At 45.9% G+C, this 24217-nt stretch overlaps 1 protein-coding gene across 2 annotated transcripts in view; it reads right to left on the reverse strand.

Moving 5' to 3' along the window:
* The window catches only part of IQGAP2 (IQ motif containing GTPase activating protein 2), a 1114959-nt gene extending 1096119 nt beyond the window's left edge, over positions 1 to 18840 (reverse strand). Inside the window, exon 1 of one of the 2 annotated variants that reach the window (XM_086960756.1) lies at positions 18453 to 18840. In XM_086960756.1, coding sequence (XP_086816882.1) covers positions 18453 to 18501 — 49 coding nt within the window. In that variant the 5' untranslated portion in view covers positions 18502 to 18840. The remainder of the gene's footprint in view (positions 1 to 18452) is intronic. The other variant, XM_086960757.1, reaches the window with a different exon arrangement.
* Positions 18841 to 24217: the final 5377 nt, after the last annotated feature.

Genomic DNA, 24217 nt, shown 5'->3' on the forward strand with positions numbered 1-24217 from the left:
CCTCCAGCTGCTAACCACCCCCACCTTCAAGCTCAAATGCCAGGGAGGATGTAGGTTCTCCTATCTGGGCCCCAAATTCTGGAACACCCTACCATTAGGGATACGATCATGTAACAACCTCCTGGGGTTTAGAAAAATGCTCACGACATAGCTGTTTGAGCAGGCTCATGCGTAATCTGCTGCTGCCTTGATATTGTCCAAAGCAAAGAGCCAAGAAACCTCCCAGTGTATGTGCGCTATAGAAATTTTTATTAGCATAACATAGCATAACATGCAATGTTTATGGTTAGTATAGATATATACTAAGGGAAGGTCTTCATTTGATTGATTGGGCAACCACTTATGGGTGAAATATTAATTCTGCAGGCATACTGAATCAGTATCAACAATATGATCGGTGTCACTCCTGTTGGAAGACTGTCGTGGCAAATTGGGACAACCTGTAAATGTTTCATAGCAGTTACTGTGTGTGCACCGCAGGCAAACCAAGCAGTGCGATCTATACACCACCTGGCATTTTGGTGTAATTCAGCTTGGCACCTATCACTCACCAGGATCATGCTAATGGAGTCATTATCTACTGATTTACATACGGTGCTTCTATGTGATCTGTATGCACATAACTGTGCATGGAGATGCCACCATTCATGATGGGAAGAGTCTCAGCGTTTCTGCTGCATGCACGCTGGATGCCCTATAATCTTTCAGCCAGCAGCATGACATCGATTTTAACCCCTTCGATGCTCATGACGAGCTCAGCTCGTCATGAGGCACGGTTGAGCTGTGCTGATGACGAGCTGAGCTCGTCATGAACAATGGTGAATCTGCAAGTGCAGCACCGGGGGGAAAAACCTCTAGCAGCTAAGGTGTTAAAACATTTACAGCCATGGCCGTATCAATTGATTTTAATGAGTACACGTCGCTTGCGGACTTGCGCTACGTGGAGTAAATGGTAAGCAGGCATATGAGGCTTTGAAGCACAAACCAAAGCTGGACAAGATAGCCCTGCGGAAAATGAATTCCTATCTGCGAGGGATGACAGCAGCAGGACCTCAAAGGATGTATACAGTGAGTGTCACAAGTCAGTGCTAGAACACATGCAGAGGGGTCCAAATTGGTGGTAAATGAAAGGTCACTTTTTTACAAGTCCTTTATAATATAGAATGTCGAGGTGGTACGGATGAAAAAACATTTAAGAGCATAACAATCCACCTGTAATTTCCTTTTTTATTTTACACAGTGATTTTTGAGCCAATGGCAGAGAAATGTAGTCACATTTCCTTCAGCATCCATCTGCTTGCATCCTTAATTCGACTAAGTTCCCACAGTCAAATCACCAAGAAATCAAAGTAAACACTGTCTGCGATAAAGAATGTGGAACTCAACGGGTCAAAGAGATATGCAAGGGGAGGGATAGAAATGGAAAGGTGGGCTAAAGGGGAGCAGGCAGCGAAGAAAGAAGGTGTAACCTTAGCGGAGGTGTCCGACTATACCTGTGCAGCTGCGTTAGTCACAGTAGATCATCTACACGCCTGATCCTCGACATCCCTTGCCGCAGCCACACTACACCCCACCTGAGAGACCTGCACTGGCTCCCCGTCAACAAGAGATCACCTTCAAGCTCCTCACCCACGCACACTAGGCACTCCACAGCACCAGACCAGCATACCTCAACAGACGACTCCGCTTTACACCCCCAACTGCCAGCTCAGCTCCGCCAACCTCGTCCTCGCCACAGTCCCCCGCATCCGAAGAGCGATCTCCAGCAGCAGATCATTCTCCCACCTCGCCACCAAGACCTGGAACACCCTCCCCATCCCCCTACGGCAGTCCCAGGACCTACTGACCTTCAGAAGACTCCTCAAGACCTGGCTATTTGAGCAGTAGCAGCAATCACCCCGCCCCCCAGAGCCTTGAGACCCTCATGGGTATGTAGTGCGCTTTACAAATGTTCTGCTAGATTGATTGATGACAGAAGCATCAACTGAAGTGAAGAAACCTTGAAGCACGATACACAATATTCACATGGTCTTTCGCCGCTGTGCACTGGGGAAGGACATTGCTAATGTGCTGGTGAAATTCATATGAATAAGGAAAGTAAATAATTTACTTGGGGGTGTAGTGTCCCCCTGCCAAGTGAACTCGTGACTTGGCCCTCTGTAGCGTGACAATATGCAACACTTTATATAAATCTTTAAAAAAGGCATTTTCAAATCCATCAGCCAAGTGTTCAGTTTTACAACTTTACAAAGAGCACTGCAACTATATTTTCACTGTGATGGGCACATGAAAAGCTCAACGGGACAGTCTCAGAGCGGGGTGGTTTCTCTATCTGTACAAAGTATGACCGTGTTTTTGTTGGCTCAGGTCTGCCTGGGAGAGCCACAGGAGTGGGAACAATGCACACATAATCCAGGAAACAGTTATGACTAAGGCTGAGGAAGGATTCTTGTACTGTGAAGAAGTCTGCTCCGGGACTCATCTGTGCAGCCCAGTTCTTGGCCCTCATGCTTTTTAGAACATTGGAATGTTGAGCGCTCCATAGCTTAAGTGCTGTTTCGTTAGGTTCAGGGGCATGTTGTTTCTTCACACATTCCAGATTACTTGTAGATCCACCAGTTCCCCACTGCACATCAAGCCTACATTCTCTACACACCAAGGATGTCAGATACCAAACTAAGAAAGTGCGGTCTGTGAACTCCTCCTAACCCTACCAACAGTAGTAAGTCACACCGTCGCGTGTGCCATTTAATCCTTCCATCTGGTTTACAATGACTGTTCTTAACCCGTTGAGTGCTTCGAACGTCCAACAGTCGTCGCATGCACTACCTCGCTTGTGCTGCGCACGACCGTTGGACGTCCGAATCCCGTTAGCGCAATCGAACGTCCGCACTGGGGCAGAATGTTTGTGCGCGCTTAACGGGTTAACAAAGGAAGAACCAAAACATGGGACTTCATCTGGAGTCTCCCAGTTCAACCTCTTCAGCTTACAAACGAGCAAAGTTATCTTGAGAATTCCTGTACATAGTTCCAGTCTCAGGACACTATCTTCACTCTTCCACAAGTGACTCGCAAAATGTGAGAGTGTCTGCATGGAGCACCCTTCATTATCCAGTCTAATTTAAAAGTAACTTACATGCACATTCATACTCCAGAGCAGTCTGAGTGACAAAGTACTTTTGTCAAAGTAACCGGTGTGAACCACGCACGAGCAGCGGCATGCCAAGTTCTACTATAATGGAGGGACTCCAGCATAAAATGGGTCTCTGATGTGTTATGAATACAATAGGTGTATCAGCTATTAAGACACAAAACTCTGATAACATCTCCCCACATACATGCTGGAAACCAGTTAGTAAAAGTGCAAGATATGCTCAACCACCACATCAGCTATTCACAGGATCTGCACAGTTAATCCACTTGGCAAGGATGGGTCACCAAGTCACTCTGCATCAGACTTAATTAGATATTGTAATTAAGGTGTTGGTTGGCTTTGGAACATGGTACCAGTAAATATTAAATCACTAAAATGGAAAAAAATTGTTAAGCAGAAAATGAAAATGCAAGACCAATTTTGGATAATAATAATAATAAAACAACACACATTTTGACTATGGGTATATAAAACACACACTGATATTCCAACACTACAGACTCCAGTTACAACACAGAGAAATAAACTAAAATCTTTCAGTTATGGCTTACAACTTCAATATTTGTAGTTCGGCTCATTTTTTTGGTCTACCAAAAATCTCAAGGTCTACAACTGTTAACATGCAGTTTTTCATAGACGCCTACCCAAATGACAAGACTGACTGCTTCATGTAATTAGAAAACGACATTACGGAAGCACTGAGGGGTTTAAATGAACCAGCAAAAGTACGATTTGGTCTTGAGTGGTCTCTTTGCTTCCAAGCAGAGCAGCGCTCAATGCAGAAGAAAAGCAGGAATCCAAAGGCTTCCATTATCCCAGAGACTCAGGTGACTGGAAATGGGGCCCACACCTTAACAGTACTAGCCCCTCCAACAGCATTTTTGGCTTCTCCTCTAAATACTAAATGTCCACTTTAATGCTTCTTATTTATAGCCACACTCCTTTGTTTTGACCTTCAAATCTTACAGGGAATTCACTTATGCGGTCTCTTTTTGCAAAGATGCTTGAAACAATGTTTTAGTTCTGTAACTAAAAGCACCATTCTGGCCAATTCATGCCTGGTAGCCAGCCTTATAGAGTTATAGAGTTAGTAACATACAATCATGTTACCACATTAATTTCTACTCTGTGGGTGATAAAAAATTGCATTTCTTTTCTGCGTGGCAGTGACAGACCGACTGAATGAGCCATCTACACCCAGTGAAGACTCCTGCCACCCATTAAACGAAATGCTTTTCAAGTCAGTCTGGTCATCTCTGCCTCACTGGCACTGGGGAAACAATTGAATAACCTCATATTAGAATCAGCAAAAGTGTTTCATTTTCCGTCTACCCTTTTGCCTAGAAGGCACACCTAATTATTAAGACAACCATTTCTTCAGGAGTTAAAGGTGATTTGTGCCGTCTTAAATATTTCATTTAAAATGTTTGCGCACCTTTGAGAGGGATCAGGGATTCAGCTGTTCCTGGACCAGTCAAACAATGTTGAAATTTAATTCAAACCATGTTTTAAACAGTATTAGGATGGTATTGACTATTTCCTTTAGACTGGAGTCAGAGTTGTAAACATAGATCGCCAAATTTGCCCTCGAGAAGAGGTATTTTCCTAAATAACGCTGTGTGCAGTCAATGACAATACAAATGAAACGCATGCATAAACGAATGAACTTCAAATATCTCAACAGTATGTACTACTAGTCTGCCTTGTTACACAGGTTCACACCGCAGTTAGCCCTCGATGCCACTGCGGTCATTACACATGGCTGATTTTCTCCATTTAGCATGGTCATGTCTGGGTCTGAAGGCATTCTGGCAACAACAACAAGTGGAGATTGTAATGAATGAAATGACAAAATACCAAAACTGAATTTAACTCATTGAGGGTGCTTTTTGGTATGCATTGCAAGGGTAGCCACCACCACAAGAAGATTCACTACCCTTCCGTTACTTGTTGTGAAAAGTAGGGTAACTCGCGAGCTGGTGAAGAGACCTCTGCCGAAGACCGAGATTTGGCTGCAAGACGTGGCATAGTGCAAGGTCTCTGCTGACACTTTTGCACAAATGCAACCGGTACAAACTAGACCGAAATGTACAGCGGGCTCTTAAGAAGTTATCTCGGCAAACAATCGAAGGACTTAGCGTAAGTGGGTGGATGGTGAAAGTGGTTATCCTGCCACATATGCAATGTTGGGAAGTAATGACATTGCTTCTGCCTCAATATTGCAGTCCACGATAAAGATGGGTAGCAATCTCTAGATCTGTCAATTAGAGGATTGTAATACCTCCATCTTATACGCTTCTAGACTGCTGTGTAAAATCGTATTGGTGATATGTATTTGATTTAAAACTTAAAGTTAAAAAACAATACCCACATTCTATGTTTGCAGAGGAACCATAAAAGCTGATAAAGCAGTTTTCACAGAGTTTCCTCAGCATCACACCTATGAACATGACAAGCCACAGATCTGATACGCAGCCCGCCTCTCCAGCATCCAGCTTCTATTAGGAAACCTCCTTGCCTTTGTAACTTTAGCCTGTGGGTGGGCATTAAAGCAGGGGTATTAAAGCTACAAACACTATCCTTTAAAGATTAGTAAGCAACATAAGAATTGACCCATAAAGACCTTGCAGTCCGGTTGTGGATCATTTTATTCCAATTGAGCATTATTAGTTAATTCTAGATAATAAATGTACAAAGTATAAAATATAAATATTTGATTCCTCCCACATATTTTATATGTTCGAAGCTAAGGTGAAACGGAAGCTGATATTTTCAATACACAGCGGGGAAATAGCATATCACCTCAAAATGAGCAGGCTCCCAATTCCCATCACATCTAATATTCCCATTTTCTGTGCTCACTTTTCAGGCAATGAATACTAAATTTAAAGCAAACAGAACAAGATGACGGACAGAGTGCTGAAACTTTTCACCACTCATCCCCAGTCACAGAACTGGGTTTAATCCATTGTTTTTTTGCTCACTTGGCCACAACAGTTTGGACCCAGCCATATGCAAATCAGTCTTAGCCCAGCCGAATTACCAGGCCAGGTTCTCCCTGGACCGGAAACAAGCATCCTAGGACCGGTTTCAGGGTATCTTTGCTCATCAGCCAGGCTAACTTGAATCCAGTGGCACACTGAGCAAGGAGCCCAAGTTGGGCATACCCTGGCCACTTAGGGTGAACATAGCAAACACAACAAGATGGACGAATTGTGTTTGCTATACTAAATTTAAAGAACATGTACTAACATATTTTACCAATAGACACAGAATGGTGAAAAAATGTGATACATTAGGCCAAGACTCTTTAGGGATTTTTGGAGAAGGTGCCTTCTTTCGCCCATCAACAGGATTAGAATAGTAAGACCTGTCTCCACAAAGAGAGAAATATACTTTTTTCAATGTGTCCCAGAATACATCTCCTCTAAGATACCATTGCCAAACTACACTTGTATCCTCAGTGGTCCATGATTACAAAGCCCCAAAAGATATGTAGGTTTCTTTCTTTGCATACGTGCAACTCATACTCTATTATAACCTCTGTACATAAAGAGACCTAAATTAGCTTGATGTCATTGGTAGCGACAGGGGAAAGTCAGCATAATTCAGAAACAGATTAGTTTGAACAACCAGATTACACGTGCATGTAATATTAGACGCCCCCAATAAAAAAAAATTTTTTTAAATGAGGTGTCTGAATTTCACAGGCTCCTGCAATTCAGAAAGTCACTGAAGACCTGGCTCTTTACCCATTAAATCACCTACCCACACACACACCAGTTTTAATCCGTTAGCGCCAGGACACCTCCGGGTAACAGAGCGCTCTAGAAATGTAAACAATAAATCAATAAAGAAGATGCACCATTTCAAAAGACAAGCACCGCATTTCAGGTAACCTCCTTCCTTCCCATTGCCTCACTGTACATGTTCCATAAACCCTTCCCGGGTTCTCGCACTTCGTTCAGTGCCCTGTTCTTTCCTAGACAGGGTAAGAGTAAACAAGACTCACAGATAGATACAAGCAATTACCATATAAGGAGACGAGTGACTATGAGAAATGGAGAGTCGTTGTCCGCTCACCCCACTGGGCATCCCGGACAGTGGGGTTACTCCTCTGTGGTCTCCATTTCAACAATTGAAGGTGGACTGTTTGCACCAGTTTCCAGTAACCCCAGATGTGGGTTCGCCTTTGTAGGTGCATTTGGTTTAATTTCTGGATGATGCGATTACATTGGAGTCGAATTAGTCAGCTACTTTCCTTGAAATTTTTTCCCCCCAAAGAGATGCCTCAGATATTAATATAGGGGTCAGAAGACCTAAACATGAGTCTTAAAATGAATTTTGTTTCGCTGTGTAAAAAAAGAAAAAAAAAGGGACAGTTGAAGGAACACTGTATACCTCCAGTCTAACTTTGATTTACAGCTCTTGCTACTTCGCTTTTAATACAGATTCCCGAGAAATATTTTATAGATCTAAAATTCACCAATACTTGAGATAGTGTCTTATTTGCGTGACGAATAGCTACCATCAATGAAGCACATTTACAAAGCATACAGGTGAGTAATGGTGGCCTTCCCATGTACATTTTCAAAGGGGTCCAAGTCAACATGAAAGTTGAAAAGCGGCTAGTTAAGCACTTGATAGCTGTCTAAGTTCGGTCACAAAGAATCCAATCCCTCATTTTTTGAAGAACTAATGACACTACATTGCCCTACATTCAAGTCCTTTGCTTCATTTATGAAGTCATGGGCAATTCCATCCACCCCAGAACTTTATTACTTAGAATTACACAACAAAATGGTGGAAAGAAGCCTCCTTGTGAATGTTACAGTCTGGCACGCGCATTCTGCTGTCCTAGGCACTTTGTTGGCGCACTCCAAAACGTACATTGATTTTGCACAGAAACTAATAAAACCTTGAGATTTAGATCAGATCAAGGAAGTCAAAGATGTTTGCAAAGAACACATTTTATACTGGTGTAGGCAATAAATATTGTGATTTGCATTTTTTATACGTGCACTTCCTGCAATTAACATGTCATTGCAGATCTTTCAGAAGGGTTGCTACACAGTTCCAAGATTGTCAGCACAGACGGGAGTCCGGGTCGATTTGTGGAGCTGTGCAGGGAATAAAGTGAATAAGTGATTTTTTTGTAGCGCTGCTCAACGCGAAAATGTGGGCGCTGTAGAAATATAACTAATTATATGTAACAATAATAGTAAAGAATAATGTGTTGACTTTTCGGCAGTTATTTCTCCTACACGTTTAGAGCTTGATAAGAACTGAATGCAGAATTACCATTTCTTTTATTGAGTATGTTTCAATGTCGACATAGGTATCGTCATCATAGCAGTAAAGAACACCCCCTGTAGCATTACAGCTCAAACTCACTGGCTTAAGGTAAAGATTGAAAAGTAAGGAGCTAGTGTGGAAACCTGGGGGACCTCATTACGCACAACAAAATACCCACGTCAAAAAAAGTATAGTTAAACCTGAAATGTCCAAGGAGTATTCCTTTAATAGGACGAAATCTCTCTCCCACCAGAGTTGGCATGTTTCATCATAAGGATTGTCCTCACACCGAAACAGCAGGTCACGGTGAGGGCTACAACGTCCACTCTAATTGGGAGGAGCGCTTCACATGTTTTAGTATGTTATGTTGTACCCTATGGAGTCCCCTTGGGGACATCACAAGCTACTGCAGATGAAGCCGATGAGACAGCGAATCTTTACGGGTGGTGATCGAGTCGATAAAAAGGGGACAAACCAGTTCAACATAGTGCCTTGGAAACTCATGTGGTGCTCGAGCATCAACAGTAGCCCCCGTGAACCACAATATCAAAAGTAATTGTCACCCCCCTCCCGCTCACTTCTTGCTTCAAGATGCTGTGGTAGAGGATCTGAAAGCGTGCTGGGTCCTGCTAACCATGCCCAGCACCAGTGCGCTTTCCCTTAACCTGTAAATGTGAATTGGCACACCCACTTGGTACATGCTTTTTAGACACTGTGAGGCCCAAGTATATTGTACCAGTGGAACCCAGGGCAGGGATGTTAAAGTGGTACCAGGACTGCAACACATTGTGCCACCCTGAGTTATCTGATTGAAACCGAAGTCTCCTCAGCCCTGCACAACCATCCTGCCTGCTCAAGTTCTAACCTGCACACACCATGTGTGACTGTGTTGCCTCACTGCATTTAATATACGTCAGTCACCTCTAAGGTAGGCCTCCTAGGTAGGCAGGATGCGTTATCTTTTATGTGTGAAGTATATGTGCAAGCATACATTGCCCTGTGGTAGCATTGTAAATGTAATGCTCCCGCAAGTGGTCGGCGGTCCATCAGATAACAAGGGCAGGCATACTGGCTTTGCCTATATGCCCAGCTCCATAATGGCACGGCCGATTTCTTTCATGTTTGGTGTCAAACACCGTGCTTTTTAATCCCAGACATGACGGTGGTGTTGAGGTTTAACCAGCATGTATTTAGGTGGCACTTCAGAAAGAGTCCACCAAGTTAACCCAGCGTTCTCGTGCCTTGGCGGGCTTTTACGAAGGTTTGCCGCCAAGCCAAAAGTCTGACCTCATAATGGGGAGTGTGTGCCACTCCCAGAGGACAGAGACAAAGACCCGTGTGAGCAGGAGGTGATACCTCCGCTCACACAGGATGGCTAGTTATTAAGACCAGTGAGGCGGTGCACCTCAAAGTCACCGTTTTTGGTGGGCAGACGGGAAATTAGCTTTACAGGAAGAGTCCACCTCCACAAGGCTGACCACAGCTCTAGGGTGTTACAGTAGAGGTGTACAGTCAAGGATGGCTTAACCAATCTTGAATTTAGGCTAGAAATCAGGTTCTGACTAGTTTTAGTGAAACACCCACAGGATGTTGTCACTACTGGGGCCGATTAGCCGCAGGACTAGATGCCCGTTGGCTACTAGTCCTCACATCCATTAACACCCCCAAAATCCAGGATTTGAGGGGCAGGCCAGACACCAGAACCTTAGATTCAACATGATATCAAGAAAAGACCCTTGTCCATGAAAATAGGCGCTAAGCTCCGCACCTGTGACAGACACCCTGCACCTGCTGGATTGCAACTCAACCAAGTCAAGAGATTGGTTCCACATGAAAGGCGGATCCCTCTGCAAACACCAGACTTCCCAAAAACTCCCTTGGGCTAGAGGAACTAGTTTCCTGCAGTCAGCCGACACAAACTGCAAAGTCCACGACCTCCAAGTCCTGCTCCAGAGCTGTCCAAGGTGGTTGCTCAAAGTCCTTGGGCAGGTGGCTTCTAGGAACTCTTTGCCACTCTCCCAAGACTGAGAGAAGGTGTACTGAGACAGTACCCAGGAACCATCTTTGTATATTATGCTAGTGTTACATGGTAAGGCACTTCTGCCATGCCACATAATACTTTCACCTTGCAACAACGAGGAGACATGAATCTGATGGACGAGTGTGCTATCCTTAGAGAGGTGTGAGTTTGTAGAGTATGGTCAGTGGTCTGTACCATGCTGATTATCTGTCTTCTCATTTGGTACATGTGACCAATGCCCAGTAAAGGTGCATGCATGTTAGACAACTAATGCAAGCAATTGTTGCTGCGTGCCCTCACAGGCAGCTAGTAACATATTTCAAGATTGTTGTCTGTTTGTTCAGGGTTCTCTCATTGTATCTGGATGCAAGAATATGTCTAATATCCTTTCTTGGATTTGCTTACATCTACATCAACAATGCAATGTACCTCTCCATGCTGCACAACAGGCAGTGCTGCATACTCAACAGGAGAAGCCGAAGACAGAGCTTGGAAAAAGAAACAAATATATTTTTCTCTGCTGCACTCGGTAAGCAGCAACGCCATGAAACCGTGGTAATCGGGGCTTTGGTGCACACTAGCCCATCGCAGAAGAAAGAATTTGGGATAGATTGTTCACCAGTGATTGTCCCCACAAGACTACCCATCCAACATCTAGCAACAAAGCTGTCATTAAACCACAGATTTTACTGGAGCAACTAAAAAGTCTCTTGCTTGAATGGATCAGAAATCCTGATACCAGGTGGACCTGACAATGACAACTGTCTCTTTGACTGGTCCAAGGGCTTGGCATCCGATAATTATATTTCAAAAACTTTTTTTTTTTAAACGGTGACTGATATTTGATACACATCTCTAATTTGCACTAAAAGTTAATGCTGTAGTTAGTGGAGCAAACTTGCAACTACCCTTACCATGGAAGATACAGACAATCATGCAAACTAACCAATGAGCAGACCGGAGAAAAACCTAGGTAATGGGTCAACTGGACTACGTACTCTAGTGGGGCTTACACTGGGTTCCACACAGTGGTGTAGCAATAGCCCCCGCAAACTCCCAGGGGCCCCCCTGGAACTCTGCACGGGCCCCTGGCCAGAGAGCTTCTAACCGAGTTTGGAGCGCGGGGCCCTCTCTATTTACTTTGCAGAGAGGCTCCTAAAGTTTTGTTGCCCAACTGGTTCCACGAAAAGTAATAGACACCTTATAAAAACTACAAAACTATGCTGCCAAACTCTGTTTTAGCCTCTGGAAAAAAGGCTACGTGAAATCAGCCTCAGAAGCACCTTTCTACTTCCTTGCAGATTCCAGTATTACATTTATAGTCCTGGGCACCACCCACGAGGCTTATTGAGACATGGGACCATCAAAATCCAGCACCACAATAAAATTCCAACTAGGAACGTTAAATGTACTAAGCAGACTCCCCATCCAACAAAAACATTCAACAGAAGATGGAGGCTGATCGCCGGTAACGAGGGCCCTAACTTTGGAAGGGCCTGAATGAATGCCGCGCAGAGGTACTTCCAATCGCATTCGTCTGGATTCCACTTCCCACAGGCTCCTGATATTCTTCAGTGCTTGTAGCAGCCACAAGGCTTCCTGCATCCACTGCATCACAAGTATGGCCATCAACTCCTCAAAAGGAGACAGGGGGCATTCTCTTTACATGCCTTGTGCCCCAGCATCCTTGCAGTGGCTCGGCACAGGCGGTCTTGAAAACCAAATATACTAGGCTGCCCCACCCCACTCAGGAACACGTCCCTCAAGGGGTTGGCCGACAGCGATGGAGCTTTCTTTGCATAGTCTGACTGTGGTTTCAGGTGTGAGGCCTTGAGCACAAACAGAACTATAAAAGATCCGGAGCTGATTCTATGGAGGTCAATGCCCAGCAGCAGCAGGGGGCTCAGACTGCCACTACTACTGCTTCATTTGAGATGGTGGTTGTAGGTGGGGTTCACCAGCACATATTTTTGGGGACCGGCATTTATTTGTCCTCAGACTAAGCCCCAGGGCAAGAGAGAGAGAGAGAGAAACTAACAAGGTGGAAAAGTTGGCCCACGCTTTGCTTTATGTTAAATGACAAGGTAGCGAAAGAATCCACCACTCAATGTGCTACATAATTTGCCTTTTAACGCTTCGCAATTTGGTTACGTTTGTGGCATATTTGTTCATTCATTTCTGCACAATTCCAATGTCTCCGAGTAGAACGACGACACATGTCCAAATTGATACTTAGAGACTGAATCAGGAATAACAAGGGACTCGGTATCAGGCCCATAAATGTGAAATATCACAGAGCCATTGAGAGGGAACTGTATGGAGTGAAGAAGACTTCCATCATACTAATTGACAGAAAATATTAAAGGATTTACTCCAACACATGAATAGCTTTTCACAAGAATAACAGGGCTCAACCTTTCTTACAAACAAGCAAAAATGATCAACCTCAATGGCAAGCGGAGCGGGACTGGGGACCAAGAGCAGTCCTGGTGAAAATTACCCGGCCCAGCTCAGCTCCCTTCGTCTTCTTCTGCAATCTCACTTTTTCCCCACTATCTATTCTCTCTCCTCACCCTCCCTAGTCGTTTTCTTTCTTCCATCCCCCACTGACTCAAACAAACTCAGCCCTGGACTTTCAAAACCGGCCTCCAAGGGCCCAATCCCAACAGGGAAATGCCTGGTACAATAAAAGGCCTGCCTGGGCCTCATGGCACAAGGAGAACATTTGAAAAATGAATCCACTGCAATGTTCAAGGACACAGGTATATATTTTTGTGACTTGACAACTGGGTTTTAATAGGAGGTGGGTGAGCACTGAAAACTCAAGACAGATGCCTGGTTCTAGCTCATCGTCCTCTTGGACCCACAAGCCCAAAACGAACCGAGATTTCATGTGGCTGCTGCCTGCCACCCACGCTCTAACCCAATGCCCCATAAAATAAAAAAAAAAACATCGAGTTTTCATTTAAAACAGGAGAGAGAAAGACATATCCATCCAGTGGCACAACGTGAAAAAGGAAACCCTTGGATTTTGCCGGCTTCCCCACTTGACCTAATTATGTGATTCTAGGCAAATATTTAATTTAACCATGGTTCCTTTTATCCTTGTTGCTTTTAAGAGTACTTTGAAATATGTACGTTCAGGCTCTGTACTATACAAGAACTTCTCGTGTCCAATTTAAATAGACTATCATGCTTCTCCATGTAAAAACCAACCCAGCATCTACGGTGCACATTACAACGGGCTTGTCTCTTAATTAGAGACTAATTTGCATATGGCTGCGTCCAAATTGTGCCTGCATGGAATGCAAAATATCGATGGACTGGGATGTAACCCGAGTAATATCCAGTGACTGGTATTAATTCAAGCATTCCATTGACTGCTTTTTTGTAAACTTTAGTGTGTTTGCATTGCCCGGGTGTGGTTCCTGTGCACACTGTCACAGGAACCAATCTTAAACTGGTTGATAAACCCTAACAATGTTGGATTGCTTGTGTTTCGGTTCAGGGAGGGCCTCACCTTATAGTTCGGGCTGAACTGTTCCCACTGGAGCAGGGTCAAGATTGCTTTGCATATGGCTGGGTCAAAACTAAGGAGGCATTATGTGCAAAAGAACAATAGACTGGGATGCCAACCGAGTAATTACTGTGGCTGATATTAATTCAAACATTCCATCCATCACTTTTTTGTATACTTTCTTAATTCACTACTGGCTTTGTTATCGTGGTGCGGTGGGGGCCATGACTATTGTTAAGTTCATGTTTAAAAAGTGTCCCTTTTAATAAAGGCCTAAATGGAACATGTCCTGTCTTTCTATCATCTCGAGTTAAAAAAATATGTACTGAACTGTAACCTCAGGTCTAGATACAAAAACATCCTCAGAATTCACAGTTTCAACCCGAAGAGAATAGGTGGGTCTAGATTTGTTGTATTGGCCCATAGGACTTGAAATCCCATGCCCCCAGAGACTCGATCTACCACGAATGACATGCATTTTCGCAAACTCTTGAAGAAGACTTGGCTCTTTCGTCAAGCCTATGATTACATTTTCTCTAGCCATATGCCAACTTCTACTGTCCAGCGCCAAGAAACCTCCCTGGTGAACAAGCGCTTTATAAAACTCATGTAACATAGCAAGCCTCTCAATGCAGTGACATTATATGATGTACGAGTTTAAAAATCTTCTGCATGTTAAAGAAAGACAGTTTGGGGAGGGATTTTGAAGAGTCTTTCTTATTTATATCTGGGGTTCGTTACACAGTTTGTATACCAAGCCTTTTCGGGGTTCGGCCCATGCACGGGCTCTTAGAGCGCAGTCAGACCCGGAGTTCGGCTCTCCCTGTTAATTTGTTTGCTCGCCCACCTCTAGCTTCAACCCAGAATCCAGGCACTGGGTGAAAGTAGGTATTTCCAAAGTCCTACTTTTTTCCTTACTCTGAACAGCAAGCACTGCATAACTAAATTGCTAAAAAACCAAAAACAGTAAGGGGACAATGTGCTCTTACTGTGAAAAGGAACACATTTGTAAAAGATTGGCATGTCCAATTAAACGCATTTGAGTACATTGAAGTGTACTTATCATAAAGGACACTTTATAGAAAGACTGCCATTTCAAGAGCATTCATTTAGAAGGAAGTAGACAACCCTGAAAAGAAATATACAGGTATGTCAGAAGAACTTAAAACCAGCGAGCACAGCACCTTGCAATGGCCCTGTACTGATCCATCTCTAAATAATTCACAGCCAGCAAGCAGGATACCCTGCAATGACATTTCACAGGTGCATCATAAAAGAACCACAACCAGATCATTCTGGAACCACACTCAACAGGAGTATCACAAAAGAAGCCACAACCAACCTGCAGAGCACCCAGTAAATGCACTGTACAGGTGCCTCACAGAAGAGCAAAGCCAGGTAGGACCACACACCGCACAGGTGCATCACTAAAGAACACAGAGACAGAAAAATAGCACCATGCATTCATCTGTACAGGTGCATCACAAAATAACCCACATCAGGCAAGCAGAGAACCCTCCAATGACACTAAACAAGTGCATCAATACAGAATACAGAGCAAGCAAGCAAAGCACCCGGCAGTATACGATACTGTAAAGAGGCACAATAAAAGAACCAACAGGAGGAACACCTCGCAATGGCGCTGAATCTATGAATCTTAAAATAACCCACATCTACCATGCAAAGCACTCAAAGACACGTAGAAAAGAAAAAAAAAAAGAGTACTGAAAAACTACATACAACCGGATGTCATATCAACTTGTAAGAATGCTATAAGGATGCGTCAAAAGAACGGGGTACCAGAGGACCCCCGACTAAAGTAAATTGGTGCATTACAAAAGAACGTACAACAAGCTAGCAATGCACACTGCACAGGTACATCATAGATAAATCATAATAAATCCAGCAAACAGAGCTCTCCGCTATGATAAGGTACAGGCACATCATAAAAGAACATAGACAGCAAGCACAAGAAGGACAAACTCCTGATGCATCATAATATAACCCACAGGTACAGTAACCTGCCATACATAGGCACCGAAGCATCATAAAATAAACCACACAGCACCCTGCAATACACTGTAAAAGCACATCACCTGACAACTCATAGCCAGCAAGCAGGACACCGTACAATAAAACTGTAAATGCACATCATAAATAGAACTTCAGCAAGCAGAACCCCCTAATGACCAAAGCCAGTAAATAAGCGCACTGCAAAATAACTTGCAGCCCGCATCAAAGTACATTGCATCGAAAAGGTTCAGAAGCATCATCAAATAAGTACTAAGCACAGAACTCTGCAATGGCATTCTGAAGATAAATGATAAAATAACCCACAACAAGCAAACACATCATCCTCCAATGACAGTGAAGCAGAAGCTTCAGTGTCACAGAAGTTGAATGACCTTCAACAGACCATGGCTCTGTATTTATGTGATTGAAGGTGGCGTTCTCCACGCATGACAATGCAATCTGGGGTGCACAAAACAGTATCTGCCTTTCTTAAACGCAGCCCTTCAGAACACTTCCTGGCTGTGATCAGACTCTGGACCGACACACTCAGCATCATGACAACCACGTGCTTGACTTTAACCCCAGTTAAGCTATTAACTTCTCTAGGGCGAGGGCCCTGTGTGTAAAATGTTACTCCACACCTCCTGGGTGTTGGCACCAGGAACTGGAACAGCAAGGGTTGCACACTCCCAGAAAAGGGGCTTTAGTTCAAGTCGAATAATGTTCTGGTTTCAGAGACATGGACACGTTTCTTGCCTCACAGGCGATAGATATCCTTACTCCGGGTCTGACATGAAGGCCTTTCCAACCAAACCTCTGCAGGAACGTGTGTTGGTCACCTAAGCTCCATGTCAGTGACTATAAACACGTCGGCCTGCTAAACTCCAACTCACTAACAGGGATGACTGGAGCAGGTTTTAGGAAGCGGCTAACCATATGCATTATGGTTTTATCAGAAAGGTTATAGCTCGCATGAAAAAACACCTTACATTGCTGTCCCGGACAGTATTTCATGATGCACTGTTGTGCGTTGGCGGGCACTCTTAAATCACCTCGCAGGGGGGAGGGGGGGGGGGTGCAGGGAGGCCCTGCAGTGCACACTGGCTGTGGAGGTGACAAGGGGGGCAAGGAGGCGGTGCCTTTGTTTGTCTTGTCACACCCTGTCATGGGTTGTTTGAAACAACACTGCGTGGAGGACCGGGAAGACAGAAAGAGCACACACAGGGCAAGAGAAAATACAAAAAACGTGATTAAGTTCGCATCCGGGGGTCACAGGCTACGAACTCTATCTGTCATGATGAAAATACTGTGTCGCTTTTACATTCCCACACGCACGGCAGGTCTGCCTTCACACACGGCACTGCCTCCCCTAGGTAAAGGCATGGGTAATTATGTTAAACGCGGCTCGTTATTTAAAAAGGCGGCGAGGGCCCTGAAGCGCGCAGCATTGGCCCAGCAGCAGGCATTATTCTGCTGTGATATCCGGCGACAGACCTGGCCGCCGGGACGTGTCTCTGGCAGACGGAGCCGTGAATCACCGGAAACCAGGGCTGCCTGGGGGCGGGTGACACGAAGCAGCTCTGGGGGCTCTTCCGCAGGGGCCACGGCAGGCCTTACAGGTACTGTGGCCCCCATCCCTTCACTCCGCGCGCATGTGCTTCCTGTCTCAGAGAGACAGTGGAACATGTAAAACCATCGCCCACAGCGACAAACTCCCTCAAAACAAGCAGGGCAGCCCCAGCTTTCTTGCTGCAAGGTGCAGATAGGACAGTGTGTGGTCTGCACTGTCTTAAAGTGTCACGTGCGGTGCTACCAGGGCGTGCAGCCCGGACTAACATGTTCATGAATGTGATCAGCACCTCTTCCAGCAGGTTTAGCTGCGGGGTTCACCGGAGCCTGAGAGGGAGCCCCGCAGCGCAGATCTCCGGTGGGGATCCCACGTGTGACTTGCCGCGGGCACCCTGGGAGATCACACACCGGATGCTCGGGTCAGATGAGCCGTGCCTCCACCCACGGATTGGGGGGGGAGGGATGGGGAGGATAAACTCTTCTGCACGGCTCCCTCGCGGCGGCACACACCGTGAAGGATCCCGGCTGATCCACCGAGGAGAGGGAGTCCCGCGCCCGCAGAGGCAATCTACAGACCCACCTGCCAGGGCTTTGCGCCCGAGGAAGCCGCAGCACACCTGTGACTCAATGCGCGTGACCTTCCGCAGACCAGCAGCCCCCACGCCTGCACCCCTTGACTTGCAGTGGGGCTTCACGAGTCGCACCTTGAGGGCGCACAGGAGGGGCCACAACTCATTTAAAACCACTTTCATACATTGAGCGGGGTAGCAAAGCACAAAACACCCCCGGTACACAAAGTAAAACCACAGGCTCTCCTTGATAATGCAGGGATATATAGCACAGGGTTGATGTGGGGGCGCCAGCCTACTATCTGCTTTACTTACAGCCATAGCGGGGTCGGAGCAGGGAGGCGCGCAGCTCCTCATGCTGCATCCTGTGTCTGCGCTGATGCCCAAACTTCAGCAGCTGCTCCCGCAACCAATGACCGAGCCGGGCTCTCCTCCGAGGTCCTCTCCGGGCCTCCGCCGAGCTCTGCCCCCGCCTGTTGCGCTCTGCGCCGCGCTGCTCCCGGAGCTCTGCTGAGCCTGCGGCGTGAGTGCGCGTGTGAGCCCGGCAGCACCCTCCTCCTACTCCTCTCAGCCGGCGGCACACGGGCACTTCCCACGGCGTCTCACTCACGGCCCCGTTATTCAGGTTAGCACAGCACAGTGACACCTGCTGGCAGCCGCGGGCACTGCAGCTCGAGGGTGGACGGCCGCGCCTCCAGTGTATCTGCCCTTGGCTGCGGGACACGCTATTTATTTTTTTTAAATTTATTTTATGCGTACTTAACCCGAAGCTGCCAGAGCGCTTCACAATAGTAACTGAAATGATACATAAGGAGAACATTACAAGTGAGCATGTTACAAAAGCAAACGTCACGTTACACGAGGCAATAGTGACAATTGTGCATGTATCAAGAGCAAACAAAATACAATTGGTGGCAAACGATACGTTACATGAGGAAAAAAAAAGTGACGTGTGTGCATGTTACAAAAGCGTACAAAGTAAAAATAGAGGTATAAAAACTTCAATAAAATGCAGATACTCAAAACACAAGAACAAACGTGCGTTACATGAGGCAATGGTGGCAATTGTGCATGTATCAGAGGCAAACAAAATACAAGAGGTAGCAAACGATAAATTGCACGAGGAAAAGTGACGTGTGCATGTTATAAAAAAGTACACAATACAAGTATAAGTGTAATACTGCAATAAATGGCAGGCACTCAGACTACAAGAACACACTGGGAAGGCACTCCTATAGTCATGGAGAAAGACCGGTTGCACATTACTTGGGCCTGTGGTGTAATCTATGCTCCTCTTTGAGGAAGGTTTAAGGTGCAGTTTCCGAGGCTTTGAATTGTAGTATTTGGGACATGGAATGCCTGTCAATGTTCTTTAGGGTCGTCGAGGTTTTGGTTCAAATATGTCATTCTCTTTTCTGCCATTTGTGCTCTGAGGCAAAGGATTTTTGATTTGCTAGGTTCAACAAATCACTTTGCAAAACTCAAAATCAGCCACGTGACAAAACTCTGGCAAACAAAACTAGAATCAGGGTACACACCTACCCTTATCTAAAGGCCCTCCTTTGAGTCACTAAGACCACCCCTTAAGAGAAAGAGCCACACTGCCTCCAGCTCACATACTAATTAGTTTCTATACCACAGAATTAACTAATCTGAGCTCGTCAAAAGTGACTAAACAAAGGAAAGTCTCATACTATAAATGTCATTAAAGGACATGCAAGCTGTGCTGGTTGGAGGGTATGGGTTGTGATTGTGGCCTACGAGAGGCGTTTTTTTTTATATTGTTTATTACGAGTAGCGGATTGTTCTTGTATTGTCTGCCATTCATGTGGGTGTAGGAGGCACGAATAGTTGGGTGGGTATTGTCAAAAGCATCTGATATATTTGTGTGGAGAAATGGATCTGTTTATAAGTAGGTGTGAGCCTGCATATTCTGTTTGGGGAAAAGTTACATCTTAACCACCTTCCTCAATTTTAAGAGATTTTGGATATTTTTTGTCTTTTCCATAAGGAAATGCAATCATTTTGCTGCTTGTAAGAAGAATTCTGTGTCAGGACTGGAGGCGAGGATTATGCCTTCTCTCTTCACTTTTATTAACAGCAGCCAAAACAACATATAACAACTACATTTCCCATGAAACCTTGGGAAAAGGTAGTAAGAAACAAAACTGTCCAATTAGTAGCAGACTTGGATCCTCCAATCAAGGGCATTGCAGACCAACGTACTCTGTCCCCACTGGCTTCCCATCCTCGTTCTTCGCTGCTGTGCAGCCGAGCTTAGTGTTTTTGCTCCTTTCATAATGCGCTGTGTTGGGTTTAAACTTTATTGCATTGTAATGTAATTATTTTATACACACTTTTTATTAAGCATGGGCGGAAAATCCGTTACGCTCGCGGATTTTTCGGATTTTCGGTAAATTCGCAATCCGCGAGATTCGCGAATTTCCCGCAAAATCCGCAAATCCGCGAGCAGCGGATTTTATGGCTTGCTCGCACTGTTCGCGTGAGTTCGCGGCTTCCCAGTTCAACTTCGCACCCCGCGAATAAGCGCTAAATTGCAGAAATACGATCTTAGCAAAACTGAAACTACTTACCAGGTTCAAAAGTTCAAGCTCATCATTAGTAGCCATTTCCTGTAGTGCTTCCTGAGGGGCCCCTCCAGAGTTCAGTTGCCTACTTGCAACTATTATGTGACCCTGCTCTGACCCTCAGAATAGTTACACAAAGGTCCTAAATTACAGCTAAAGCAGACAAGCAGGAGCCAGGCTGGAAGTTCAAATCCAGTGACACATTAATCAGCCCCTAATTCATTATTGTCAGTTGGGGCAGGGCAGGTGTTGTAACTAATTTTGCAACAATGAAAGCACTTAGCAAGTGCAAAAGATCACTAATCAGGAAGCACTAAAGAAGCAGGTGCCAGCTAAAAAAATATTCTGTGACACATTAATCAGCCCCAAATTAATTCAGGTCACTTGAGGCAGGGAAGGTGTGCTTTGCTTTGCCACAATAATGTACACTGGACAACCAGAGGGTGCTGTGAGGAAACAGAGGGTGGCATGGGTGGGCCAGAGGGTGGCATGAGTAGTCAGAGAGTGGCAGTGGTGACAGAGAGTGGCAGTGATGAAGAAGAGTGTTCCAAACAGGCTGGACACGTAGAAACAACAAGTTCGCAAAACTTGCGACCCGACAGGTAAGTTCGCGTTTGCGAAATTGTACAAAACCCTCGCGAACTGGCAGAAACCCGCGCGAACACAAAAAAAAAATCCGCAAATTCGCGAGAATTCGCGGATTTTGTGGATTGCGAGTTCGCAAATCCGCAAAATTCGCGAACGCGAGATTTGCAAAATTCGCCCATGCTTACTTTTTTTAAAGTTTCTATTGTGGTAGTTACTTGACTATTGCTTTACAAGTTATTTGTGCTGTCATGTGTAGGCATCCAATGCCTTAATTGGTTGCAGGATTGTTTCTTTTCCTAGGCGGCTCCGCCGTATCTTTGTGTTTTTTCTTCGTTTTCATATTAGTGTTTTCTGACTAGGGAGCGTTTCCTCTCCTGTGCAGTCTTCTCTGCCTGGTTCTGAGGCTCGGCGCTGACCTCCCGCCACCAAGGGGCGCCGGAGTCTGTGCTCAATGGGGAGTGCGCATTCGAATCCCGGAGAGGATCGAACGGCACGCCGTAGTTTCCAGAGCTGTGTGTTGCCTGAGGAAGACGCCTAACGGCTGTACGATCATGCTGCTGCCCACTATGATTCAATTGAGGACAGGGTTTTTTAGAGTGAGGGAAATACTGGGCGCACTGCTCACGGTTAAAGCGCAGAAGGTGTCAATGCTGGTGTATTGACAATAGTCAAGTCAAGTCAAGTCAATAAATTTATATAGCGCGCTACATACCCAGAGGGTCTCAAGGCGCTTGAAGAAGGGTGGGGAATTACTTGTCAAATATCCATGTTTTAAGTTGCTTTCTGAATGCTAGGTGGTTCTGAGTAAGGCGAAGGTGAGAGGGAAGTGAGTTCCAGGTTTTAGCTGCCAGGAAGGAGAAGGATCTACCTCCCATGGTGGTTTTGTTGATGCGAGGTACAGTGGCAAGGGCTTGGTTGGAGGATCGTAGCTGGCGGGAGGGGGTGTAGAAGGACAGTCGTGTGTTGAGGCATTCGGGTCCGATTTCGTAGAGTGCTTTGTGTGCGTGGGTTAGGAGCCGGAAAGTAATCCTCTTATTGACGGGGAGCCAGTGGAGGTTTTTCAGGTGACCAGAGATGTGTTCTTTACGCGGGATGTCTAATACGATCCTGGCTGAAGCGTTCTGGATGCGTTGGAGTTTTTTCTGGAGTTTTGCGGTGGTACCGGCATAAAGGGTGTTTCCGTAGTCAAGTCGGCTCGTGACCAGAGCGTGGGTGACCGTTTTTCTAGTTTCGGTGGGGATCCAGCAAAATGTTTTTTTGAGCATGCGAAGAATGTTGAAGCAAGATGAAGAAACGGCGTTGACTTGCCTGTTCATCGAGAGTGAGGAATCCAGGATGACGCCCAGGTTCCGTGCGTGGTCCGTCGGGATGGGGGCTTTTCCAAGGGCCTCTGGCCACCAGGAGTCGTCCCAGGCGGAGGGGGAGGTGCCTAGGATGAGGACTTCTGTTTTGTCTGAGTTTAGTTTCAGACGGCTGTGCTTCATCCATTCGGCTACTTCTTTCATTCCTTCATGTAGGTTGGTTTTGGCAGTGTTCGGGTCTTTGGTGAGTGAGAGGATCAGTTGAGTGTCGTCGGCGTAGGAGATGATGTTGAGGTTGTGTTGGCGTGCGATGACCGCGAGGGGACTCATGTATACGTTGAAGAGGGTGGGGCTGAGTGAAGATCCTTGTGGTACGCCGCAGATGACTTCAGTGGCCTCTGACTTGAATGGTGGGAGGCGGACTCTCTGGGTTCTTCCGGTGAGGAACGAGGTGATCCAGTCCAGTGCTTTTCCTTGGATTCCGACGTTTCTGAGGCGTTGTAGCAGGGTGTTATGACAGACCGTGTCGAAGGCTGCGGAGAGGTCGAGGAGGATGAGGGCGACTGTGTCTCCATTGTCCAGTAGGGTTCGAATGACGTCTGTTGCTGCGATGAGGGCGGTTTCAGTGCTGTGCTTGGCTCGGAAGCCGGATTGTGAGGAGTCGAGGGATTTGTTGGTTTCGAGGAATGCGGCGAGCTGGTTGTTGACCGCTTTCTCGATGACTTTGGCCGGGAATGGAAGGAGTGAGATAGGGCGGTAGTTTTTGAGTTCGGTGGGGTCAGCTGTGGGTTTCTTCAGGAGGGCGCTGAGTTCGGCATATTTCCAGCTTTCCGGGAAGGTTGCGGAGTTGAGGGAGCAATTGATGACGTCTCGGAGGTGCAGTGCTATAATGGAGTCTGCTTTGTTAAAGATGTGGTGAGGGCAAGGGTCTGTGGGGGATCCTGAGTGGATAGAGTTCATCAGCCGGATGGTGTCCTCAGTGGAGATTGGCTTCCAGTCATTGAGGATGTTCAGGGGGGGTGGGGGTCCTGCAGGGGGTTGGGTGGGTTGGTCTTCGGGTCGGTTGTCGAAGCTGTTGTGGATGTCTGCAATTTTGTTGTGGAAGAATGAGGCTAGGGAGTCGCAGAGGGCTTGAGAGGGGGTGATGTCGTTGGAGTTGGCTGAGGGGTTGGTAAATTCCTTGACGATGTTGAATAGTTCCTTGCTGTTGCGGGCGTTGTTATCTAGTCGGTCCTTGAAAGCGGCTTTCTTGGCATTTCGGATCAGTTGGTGGTGTATGCGGGTGGCGTTTTTGAAGGCGTCCTTGGTGCTGGTGGTTGGGTCTTTTTTCCAGGCCTTCTCCAGGGAGCGGCAGAGTTTCTTGGATTTCTTAAGATCATCGTTGAACCAGGAGGCCTTCTTGCTGCCTAGTTTGATTTGTCGTTTTTTCAGTGGTGCTAGGATGTCGGCACTGTAGGATAACCATTGGGTGAGGTTAGTGGCTGCTTGGTCGGGGTTTGAGGAGAGGGCTGGGGGGTTTTGAAGAAGCGATGAGGAGATCTGGTCGATGGTGATTTTGTTCCAGTTTCTTTGCATAGTGGGTTGGGGGTGGTTGTTGGATGGG

Source organism: Lissotriton vulgaris, chromosome 3_1 (assembly GCF_964263255.1).
Source record: "Lissotriton vulgaris chromosome 3_1, aLisVul1.2, whole genome shotgun sequence".
Classification (NCBI taxonomy): Eukaryota; Metazoa; Chordata; class Amphibia; order Caudata; family Salamandridae; genus Lissotriton; species Lissotriton vulgaris.